An 11,242-nucleotide genomic window follows, 5' to 3' on the forward strand; every position below is an offset into this window, starting at 1 on the left:
CTTACGTCTTCATGTTCTACTTTAAATATCGAGGATGTAAAAAGCTCGTATTTTTTTTATCATAAAATAAGTTATATTACTATCAACGTATTAATCGATTAAGTTCAAAAATACTTATTTTGACTTGCAATTATAATTCCGTACGTTCTCAATACAACATAATTGTTCATTGAACTTTATCAACTAAAACTATTCGAGATTGAAATCCATGTCTGTTTATGCTGTGCTTATTATTTTGCTCTTATTGTGCTTTGCTTTTCTTTACCATCTTTAATTTGGCTTGTATCTTTATTGGAATCTTGTTAGCATAGTTTAATAAACGAAATCATTCTTTTTTTAAATAAAATAACATTTGGTACTAAATTTTGTAATTTTCTAACCTTCATTTTTAACTTTAATGGTCTATATTGACTTTAAACTTGTAATTTTCTTCAATTTAATCATTTAAACTTTAATTCTGTTAAAATATAACATCACACCCAAAAATTATGTCACATAACACATTTTTTTTCTTTTATTTTTTAAAAATATAAGTGATGACATAACATAATTTTAAAATGTCAAATCATTGTATCTTAATCAAGTTCAAATTCAAAAACTAAAATGAAAAATTTAATGATTTTTATCTTGAATTTATAATGTTTTTATTTATTAGTATCGAAATTTGTCAAATTTTTATTAGAATAAAAAATCCATTTGATAATGAACAATTAGTTCTGAGCCATACATGAGGATGAATCAGTAATACTTAAAAATAGTAATCAAAGCCTTGTTACTTTTTAATAATAAAAATGCCTAACAAGGAGCAGAACAAGAAAAGGCGATCGAATATCCCAAATTCCCAATCCTTAAAAATTGCCCACAAATGAGATGAGCTAAACTGTCCAGTCCACGACAATCTCTACCTTGCTCACAAAGGATTTATCTTGCTTGGGCCTTGAGCTCGAGTGTCATCCCTGAAATGTTATGTCCCAAATGTTGATTTAGGTTTTGTACAAGATCGTCTCTTTACTTCAATCTCATCAAAGCAAGATCCTAACCCTGATCGGTTACCTTGTGCCCTTTATGGAGAATCAATTCCATGGCGTCTGCTATGCCTTTGTTGCTTCATTTTGCTGATCCGAAAGGTAGTTGAGGAGATGTTTTGGATTATAGGAAACAAATACACAAATAGCAACTTCCTCACGTCGTCACTTTTTATCTCAAAATTTACGCCCGCTTAGCCAATCGTACCAATAGACCAATTAGAAGAAAATAAAAAATATTCTAGAAAACAAGAATCCCATTATAAAATGAGAGGAAAGCCAAGATTTAGCACAATTGACCTTTTTTTTTGGATGAAATGAACAGAGATCAAAGTGATAATTCTATTCATCGGCTTCAATAGACGCCTCAAAAGTTAATGAATATGAATACACTACGACCAAATACTACTTACTACTCAAAGTATCGAATGAAGCTACAAATTCCAATGCTCTATTTTTGTAAAAAACAATACTCGTCCGTCATTTACAACTCTGACTAAAAGAATCACTCGAAAAGCTCTAACAACTAAAACTATTAAAGGTTGTAAACTATGAATCGCCAGAGAAAAAAAAATTAACTTTCCTTTTGTGACTACGAGTATATCGTGTGGATTCTTTCGGGAGTATTCACAGTGTCTGAAGAGCCTTAAATCCTCCAGCTCAGGTCCAAACGAGCCTATAAATGGTATTGGGGTCAGCAAAATGACGTATGCTATGCAGGGAAGATGGGTCAGAAAATGATTCTAAAGGGAGAAGCTGGGGAATCATCTAATCTTTCCATCCCCAACTAACAAAGATTCAACGTCATCAGGAACAAGCCTAATGTTTCCAATCTAGGAATGCAAAATAAGGCTACTTTAAAGGTAAAATCTCATGCCATGAACAAGTATTCCAAGTCTTCTACTGTGAGACGAGACTGACAAACACCAGTTTCATCCTCCCCAAATGCTGATGCAACCATCTCTCTCTTCTTATGCTGTTAATATACAAACATCAAAATAATTAAAGCATAGGAAAGAAAAAAAACATTTCTTAAGCAAAGCTTTCAGGCTAAAACAAATAAGTTCTAGGTGTTTTTAACAGGGACATTTAAACAAAGCACAATTTAGTTTAAACCTAATATTCCCGACAACTACCAGATAGAGGTGGTCCACAGGATGGATCATATTCAGGCCAGGGTTTCGACGAATAAACACCTGTCCGTGGGCTTCAACTTATGATCCACAAATGTAAAACAGCCCCATATTTAGTTTTAAATTATATTTAACTACAATAATATTCATTAACACTTACTATTCCTTGTCAGACCAGTAACACTATCAGATAATCCAAGTTTTCTAGGCAGCTACCAACCACATAAAATCATCACACAATCTTCACCTTGATAAAAGTTATGATGTTAACCATGAAAGACAATATAGATGGGAGAAAAGCTTACCTGAAGAGCTAAAATACGATCTTCAACTGTATCTTTCACAGTTAATCTTAGAACAGTTACAGGGCGAGTCTGCCCAATTCGATGTGCTCTATCAATTGCTTGGTCCTCAGTTGTAGGGTTCCACCAAAGATCCAGTAGAAGAACATGGCAAGCTGCAACCATGTTCAGCCCAAGGCTGGCAGCTTTCAAAGACATAATCATAACAGATACCTACAAGCGATGGAATCAATTTCACAAGTCAATAAGTGGAATCATATACACCAAATCTCACACTACCTCATGACAGAAGACAAAGTAACAGAGAACAAAGTAAGATGCCATTAAAACCTCTGGTAGGGTGTTGAAATCTTTCACCGCTTTATCTCTAGAAGCAACCGACATTGTTCCATCAAGTCTTCTATATTGGATGGAAGAACTTTTAAGACAGGCTTCAAATAAATCCAACATCCTCGTCCACTGGGAAAATACTATGGCTTTCTCTCCAAGTACATTAGAAGAACCATTCAAACTTTCACCTGTAACCGGAATTTTTTCATCATGAAAACCATTTGGTGAGTCCCCAGATTGGAGGCCAGATGAACCTTCTGGACAGCCACTAATCTTTAATCTATCATCTTGAGGTTTAGCTAGTGACTTCAGGACATCAAGGGCAGCCTTGATTTTGGAAGAACCATACAAACTATCCTCTGAATAAGGCCCAATTACCTCAGCAACTTTAGAACCAGAACTATTGAGGGAACTTTCCCGACTAGGCAGCTCAGTGAGGGAACTGTTTAAAGTGGCATTTGAAAACACAGATGATGCACCAAGTCTAACTTTGCAATTTGCAGTGGGACACTGGTAGTCATCACCAGTAAGATGTTCAGAGATGCATTGGTTGCAGAAAACATGACCACATACAGCAACAACAGCATCTTCTGGTGGATCCTACAGAAACCACAAAAATTGCAAAGATACTAAAGGAATAACTACAAAGAAATTTTTTTCCAAATGAGACAATTGACCATCACCATTATGAACATATATAGATAAGACTGTAATTGCATTATCAAAGAGCAAGCAAAGTTCTTGGGAATATTCGACCATATAGAGATTGAGGGAAATGAATCTCACAGTGGAAAAAATTTGTCAAAGCTGTTCAGTTTTAACCGTAATTTTTATACGTAAGTACACTGTCATTAAAAGATAACTATGAAGATAGCCTTGAAAAGGAAGATGAAGAAAAAAGTAGGTTAGTAGAGTCTTTTCTCAGATGAATAAAGATCTCCAGGGACAGACATGGCTAGCATAATATTTCATAGGTATATTCTGGGTCTTCCAAAGAAATTTTCCTCATTAATGAGCCATACAGGGCAAAAATATCCCTCCCTAATGGTACACTATAATCCTTCTGCATACCCCAAGCTAAAAAATCTAAACATGCACAAACAGGTGTTTCATCTAACCATATTCCATGAACCATTACTTGATCACTCAAATCCATTAAAAGCATGCATATAAAGACAGAACTCTATGTAGGCAAGATTAAATCATCAAAAGCATTATAAAGCAAAGCAATTCTGAAAGTGGATGGAAACCAACAGAAGATACAAGCAGAACATAACTACATACATTGCAGATGCCACATAGCGACAAAGAAGATAAACAACTCAGAAGAAATGTTAGCCTCTCCTGAGGAAGCTTCTTTGCAGTCTCAATTGACAATCTCTGAGAAGAGTTTGAGTCAAAACCCCTTACTAGAAGAGGATGATCACAGGCTTGGCGAAGACGCAAAAGCATCAACAAGATATTCACATAGTTTTGTTTGACAGTACCTGCGGCTGCATACTCCTGAAAAAGAATTCAAAATTGAAACATATTTCAAATGGAAGAATTATATGACCGCATAAACTATTAGCAGTTTAGTACCATTAGGTGCATCATGTAAAGCTATAAGGAATGTAAAAAAGTCAGTGATGAATCTAAACTAATTACACTAAAACCATACTTTAAATTGAGCACGTGAATCAGACTCCAGTCTCGAGTAGAAATCACGTTCCTCCTCCGTGAATTCCACCTTTTTCAGTTCTATCACTTTTGGTGGCAAGTTAATAATTGGTTTCCCATCAAGAAGTGTAGCTGCGCAAAGAACAAGAAGTGATCATAAGTGATTGCACTTATTTGCACACAAATTACATCCCCAAGAAAATTCTACAACCAGTGATATATAAACAGGACTGGGAACATTATACTAGAACTGCATTTCACTGCAAGACCAACTAAAATTAATTAAAAATTACACATTTAGTACCTTTGGTGCGACGTAACATTATTGTCTGCAAGATAGCTTGCAATTTCGGATACCCTTTTGCTGGATTTTTAGAAATTGGGATTTTTATGGCAGAACAGAATGACTTGTAAACAGCATATGGGTCATATCTCAGAAATCTGAAGTAGCTATAAAGGTCATCAATGGCATTTTGAATTGGAGTCCCAGACAAGCACCATCTACGTTTAGCACGAAGGCCCCAACAGGCCCTAGCAACTTGAGTTCTATGGTTTTTTATGCTTTGGGCCTCATCTAGAACAATTCTAAACCATCCAACTTTTGCAAGAGGTCGAGAAACAGAATCAAGAAGCAATTCATCCGCTCCCTTCTTATGCTTCACCCCTTTCTTATTAGAACTAGATGGGCACTTCCTTTTCCGGCTTTGTGGAAAATCATTAGATGAAGCATTTTCACTTTCCCACTTCCCTTTCTCATCGTCATCTCCACAAGCAGGAGGCTGCTTTGGGACCTCCATGCTAACAATAGAATACGTAGTGATGACAACATCATATTTTGCTAACTCAAAAGGATCCTTAGTTCTGTTGCTTCCATGGTATACTAGAACAGAGAGATTAGCTTTGCTCGTCACCTTATTATGCAACTCCTCTGCCCATTGCCGCAATACACTTGTGGGACATACAATGAGAGTTCCAGCAGCTGGCCTTCCCTTTGCTTGCCCTGATGGAGAAGAGCTTTTATTTGAAGCACCATTTGACATAACTTGACTGCTGTCAGATTCTTGCTTCCTCCCTTCCTCATCACCCACATCATCCTTATCATCATCATCATCATCATCATCCAAATTTAACATTTCCATCCCAACCTTAGTCATATCTTGAGAAGATGCTCTAGAAGAAGGAGGCCTTTCATTAAGAATAAGTGCAATTGTTGATACAGTTTTTCCTAATCCCTGCAGTACATACACAAACATAATTCACTAATGCTGTAACTAATGCAAGACAACCTCAGAATATTGCAACTGACCTGATCATCTGCAAGAATTCCTCCCCAACAGTGTGAGCCAGCTTTCTCCTTCTGGGTCATCCATGACAAAGCAATTCTCTATCCATGGATTATGTTAGAAAGGAATTGGAACAAAAACATACACACTCAAAAGTTAATATGCAAAATAACCTTGATACCTACTATGCAGACATAGAGAAACAGAAAAGGCAAGATGGAAGAGATTTTTCAACATCAAAATCATCAGTTACATCTAAACAAATGGAATAGTACCTTAAATAAACTACCAAAAAAAAAAAAACAGCAGAATTTCTTTGCAAAAGTTTTCATCTTTAACTGCATCCATAAGTATATTTTAGTTATGTTATTCAATCTTGCAGATAAGTCATGCCTATTGTAGGAATCCGTAGATAAGCAAACCATAAATCATAAGCAACTGTCCTCTTCAAATCAAATCTTCGACTGAAGCCAGTTTTAACTAAATATCATTTCCCACTCTTTCAAATAAGACTTCATAGAACCTCGACATTCAGAATCTGAAATACAACAGAAAGAGCACAATGGAACATTTCAAACCTGATGTCGCAGAAGAGGTACTGTTAAAACACCATCTGGAGGACTAGCTTCAGACTTCGGCTGAGAAAGACCCTGCAAAGCATACCACAGTTACAGTAATCATGTCAATAAATAACCATAATATCAAAAATAAGATCTATTCCAATAGCAATGGAGCACCAATTGAACTCATAAACAAGGCAACATCATAGGAGCCAAAACATGCATCTTGCAAAACACTTTCAACTGGAAATATTATACTCTAAAACCCAATTATTACACAATCAAATTAACCTGAACAGTTTTCTGCAAGAGCCTGAACTCTAAATGATTTTAGTCGAAATGTTTCTATTACAACTTATAACAATTTATGCAGCAGTCTTTCCTTCAAAAGTATTATTTTGCCCTGGCAGCAAAGCACACGACCAAAAGGACCATAACAAGGTTCCCAGTATTCAGGGTTGCGTCAACGAGATGGGCAAATCATTAAGTGCTCTATTTTATTTAATCACCCATAAGGGTAATAATTAAAACTTTTGATGATAAGAGGCAATAAACTATCAAGTTATAGAAATAGAGTTCTTTCAAAGAGACCAGTGAATTATAAGGGATAAAGTTTCATTAGTTCACTCCCTAAAGGGTGAATAGATGTTTCTTTGTAATGAAAGGATAATGCACATAAAAATAAACATGGATTAAAAAGGAGTGGAAGACTGTCTCTTTCTAGACATTTACCCCAAAGGTGCACTGTAACACAAGCAATACCCAGAAATTCATCCAAATTCAATTAATTCAACAGATATGGAATGCTAAATTTATTCCATGAGATCAATTTTCAATTTGAAAATGCTCTGCATCTATGAAACTTCAAAGCTCTCAAGATCAAACATCATTTTAAATTTTAAAGAAATTTAAAATGAATATATGAGCAATCTTAATGGCATATTTACAATCTATAAGAGCTAAAAGCAAGAAACAACGCAATCTCAAACAAAAAGCACAACCTGCAATGCAACCCGAAAAATTAACCGCTCATCATTTCCCTTGATCCTGATACCCCCCATTCCAGAGTTATGATGCGGATTACTAAATGTAACATTTGGCAAACTAGGAGTCTTCTTAACAAGCACCATGGACTGATTTGAGCGGGCAGGCTGACTGATGTCTTCAAGAATACATATATCAGGATCATCATCAACATGAGATCTGCAATCTGATGAAGTGCTGTGAATAGATTCAGGACTAACTTTTGAAAGACCGATACTTTTCGAAGGAATTAATGTGCTCCTTTTTTCATCCTCAAAACAACCAAAAAGCGCCATGGATGAAGTAATTGGGTGAGAGCTGGGTAAATACTGCTCTAAATGCATGCCGCCAAGGGAGGTTTGACTACTAACAGTTAGATTTATACCTTGATGAGAATGACGAGCATCCTTGCCATTAACCACTAATACCTTTTTTGATATAGGCGGAACATCATTCAAGAACTGCTTAGGTTCTTCAAGTGAATCAACCCTGTTAATAGACTTGCTCCATCCAGCTCTATCAAAACCTTCAGTAGAATGGCAGAAGATGTTGCCAGGTGTAACAAATTTATCATATTCATTCTTTGCACAAAAAGCAATGCGATTGAATGGTTGCACTAATCCATTATCATCAAAAAGTCTATCATTAGCAGTATATGACAACTTTCCACATGCTGATAAAATATGTCCATTCCCTTTAACATCAAAATGCTGTTGCTTTACATCTGAGAAATCAGTCAATGAGAGCTGTGGCACAGAAACATTATTCGTCCTTCCCTGATCATGAAAAATCATCCTACTACTTGAACATGCACTCTCAGTTGGAAATTCAATCACTTCACCCTCCTTATTTTCTTTAAACATAAAATTTGAGGAATTATACCAACAGTGCATTGAGGAATGAGCAAAATACCCAACATCTCCATTCATGCAATTAGGTAAAACTGAACAAGGATCACTAACATCACTAACAATATCAGAACCGTGACAAAAGGAAGACTCATTAGAAGTGACATTATGTGAAGTCAAAGTAGCATCAACGGAGGAAAACTCCATACGCATAGCTACCTCATTTTCAGGAGCTTCTGGGGTTTCCAACGTATTAGTTAGAACGGCACCACAATTATCAAATACAAAGTTCATGTTCTCAACAGAAAGGTCGTGCAAAGCATCTGCAGGATTCAGTAAAATTGTCAGCATTTCCACAAATATTTCAGCCCATTACAGAGCATTCAAGCAATAATATACACAAATTCCAAAATGCACACTGAATAACACTGTTGGGGTTTATTAGGCAAGAGCTAACGTACTTTTGTTGTCAAACTCCTCTGCGATACTCTTGGATTCTGTACCATTTCTATTATCCACAAGATCAAAATTTAAATTATCTCCATGATCTAACACAAGGTTGTGATCTATCTCAGCAAAACTAGATGCTGTACTACAGCTAGGAATCTGAGGAACAGACATTTGACCCCTCTCCGTATAGGATGTCCCTTTACCAGTCGAAAAGAAGTCTCGAAAACTTGCAGAGGATGTCTGGACCAGAGAATCATGTGCAGGCGGTTCCAATTCCCTATGATAATCAAATAAGCCACCTAGAGACCCTGCCCTGGCATCTGAAGCCTCAGAAGGATATTTTAAAAGATCTCCAAAAGCAAACTCCGATAAAAGCAACTCTACATACCCAAAAATAAAAAAATTTCATCGTATAAGTATTTAGAGGTAAAAAAAAAAAAAAGCTTGTGCGATAAAATTTTACCACTCTGAAATTGGTTGGTTTCAGGAGCCGACTTCCCTTGAGATATATTTCTAAATGATGGATCTTCTGGATTGCTCTGCAATTTGGTGAAGGTAAGTTAAATACTCAAATTGGATAGAAAACAAGACTAACAAAGGCAATATAATATATATATGAAAATCAGTTCAATCTTTTTATAATCACAAGTTTAAGACTGAAAGTTCGGCAAATCCAGTTACAATTTCAGTAACTTCAATGTCATGAATTTAAACTTCAGAATCACAAATTCACGAGTACAGGGAATCAAAATGATTACAATAAATTCCATTTCATTGGATTTCAATCTAGCTATAAAAATCGATACTCCCATAAAGACAGCCAAAATTAAGCTATCACTGACTCGTTGCTTACACAAATATATATATATGGAGATGAGTTCCTAGGGTTTCGATACAGAATTACGTGATCTATATAACAAATTCCTGGTGATAATTTTCACACTTGAAGAGTGGAAGTCCACCAGTATCTTCACGTTCCAAACCATAAAAATGGCACCGAATTTCAGCACGAGAAAATAACTACCTGCAACGAACCAGGAGTCTCTTCAAGAATGCGATTGAAGTCGTCGAGATCGATGCTTAAACCATCGAACTCAAAATCGGCCGAGGGGTAACCAGTTGGCAAGAAACCAGAGCTACCATTATAGTTATCCTCCCCCGTCATCATTATCAGACAAAAAAGGAACAAAAACAGAAAACCCCAAATTGCTCTTGGAAACCCTAACCGAAAGCTCTTGTAAACCCCGGCCAATTCACCGGAAATAACAAAGTCTTGGATCTGAATCTCATCACTTAAACGAATAAAACAGAGAAAAGTTTAGAAGTCGGCGGTTTCAAATAAGATGTAATTTTCTTTCTTTTCTTTTTTTATTTCTGTGCTTTGGAAAATTGTAAAGAAGAAAGAATGGGAAGAGTCGTGAAGAATGTGGTGACCTTTTGGGGGGTTTAAAAACTTTAAATAGGGATTGGTTATTGTAAAATGACTTAATATCTTTTTTTATCTTTTTTAATTAAGAAAAATAATAATATTTATTTCAATTTTTTTTTTTTTTGAAATCCTGTTAGTCTCAGTTTCTTCGGTTGAACGAGCGGGGAGGGAGAATGAAGACAACGAAAAGACTTGGTGATTCTACGTCGTATTGTCGTTTTCACATTCGTTTTTTTTGGGTTTTCGGTGTGTTCTTTTTACCTTTTTAGACTAGGACGGTGGCTGAGTTTTAAGTGAGTCGGTGGAAATAACACGCGAGTTACCTGATTTTATGCTTTGCATTTACATGGATAACGACGTTGATTTTGATAAGATTAAACTTTTAATATAATCAAAAACTTTATCAAATACTAGTCTTGTGATTAATAATTGAAAAAGGATCAACTAACCTGGGCTGAGCTGATATACTCAATATTTTTCTTCTACTTTTTTATTGGCAGACCAAATGCGAATATTTTAATTATATCATTATAATTTCAAGGATTAAAAAATGTTGTGGCATAGAATTACTTCATGCTAAAAAAATTTTTGATATGTATTTATTTATTTAAAATTCATTGTTTTCATTTTTCACACTAAATGCAATCTCTAGTATTTGTCCACGTTATCGTAAAACTTATTTTGTATTTTAATGCAAACATATACATCCAAACAATTTTGGTTTTCTTTTTCTTCAATGAATTCAAATCTATATTGAATATGAAGAAAAAATAAACTTAATTAAGTACCCTATTGGAAAGGAAATTAATTGAGTTTGGAAAATTGAAAGTCCTTTCTTCGGGTGCAACATTAAAAGCAAAACATTAATACGACTGTTATGTGCCAATGTTGCTTAATATGGAAGTAATAAGCATGCAAAGTAATCGATGCAAATGTGGCATTTCTTTTCATCAGAAAAAAAGGGGCGGAGGCGCGTGCACGCGCCGCCGAAAGTCAGTGAGATTAGATTCCAGAAGAGGGTGAGGAAACTTCCTTCCCACTCTGACGAAATTACCGAATAAAGTGATTCTAATAAAACTTTAAAATTTGGCCAAGGCAAAGAAATGGACAACAGTTGCTTTTGCCGGTGAAATTTCGTCAGTCAATGTCAGGGAATTTACCTAACGTGGGAGCATTCTCTCTTTTTTGTCTTCTGACAGA

At 35.6% G+C, this 11,242-nt stretch overlaps 1 protein-coding gene across 2 annotated transcripts; it reads right to left on the bottom strand.

Moving 5' to 3' along the window:
* Window positions 1–1,310: 1,310 nt before the first annotated feature.
* LOC108453084 (helicase-like transcription factor CHR28) lies at window positions 1,311–10,106 on the bottom strand. Of its 2 annotated transcripts, none has more exons than XM_053027970.1 (12): window positions 9,638–10,106; window positions 9,077–9,152; window positions 8,625–8,993; window positions 7,294–8,486; window positions 6,311–6,382; window positions 5,756–5,833; window positions 4,754–5,681; window positions 4,451–4,581; window positions 4,075–4,293; window positions 2,791–3,390; window positions 2,464–2,673; window positions 1,311–1,701 (listed from the first exon to the last, which is right to left on the bottom strand). In XM_053027970.1, exons 1-12 carry the CDS (start codon window positions 9,779–9,781, stop codon window positions 1,672–1,674), a joined length of 4,050 nt encoding a protein of 1,349 aa, XP_052883930.1. In that variant the 5' UTR covers window positions 9,782–10,106; the 3' UTR covers window positions 1,311–1,671. The 2 variants fall into 2 exon arrangements, with proteins under 2 accessions (XP_052883930.1, XP_017606479.1); XM_017750990.2 differs by having other exon boundaries at window positions 1,311–2,001; window positions 9,638–10,104.
* Between the last annotated feature and the right edge of the window lie 1,136 nt (window positions 10,107–11,242).

Source organism: Gossypium arboreum, chromosome 5 (assembly GCF_025698485.1).
Source record: "Gossypium arboreum isolate Shixiya-1 chromosome 5, ASM2569848v2, whole genome shotgun sequence".
NCBI classification, from domain to species: Eukaryota; Viridiplantae; Streptophyta; class Magnoliopsida; order Malvales; family Malvaceae; genus Gossypium; species Gossypium arboreum.

Excerpts from the sequence above, each read along its gene's own strand:
- LOC108453084 (XM_017750990.2), bottom strand. The coding sequence starts at position 9,781 with ATGATGACGGGGGAGGATAACTATAATGGTAGCTCTGGTTTCTTGCCA. Across the intron at positions 8,994-9,076 it reads AACCAACCAATTTCAGAGTG|AGTTGCTTTTATCGGAGTTT; the intron begins GTAAAATTTTAT and ends TTGGGTATGTAG. Across the intron at positions 2,674-2,790 it reads ATTTCAACACCCTACCAGAG|GTATCTGTTATGATTATGTC; the intron begins GTTTTAATGGCA and ends CATCGCTTGTAG.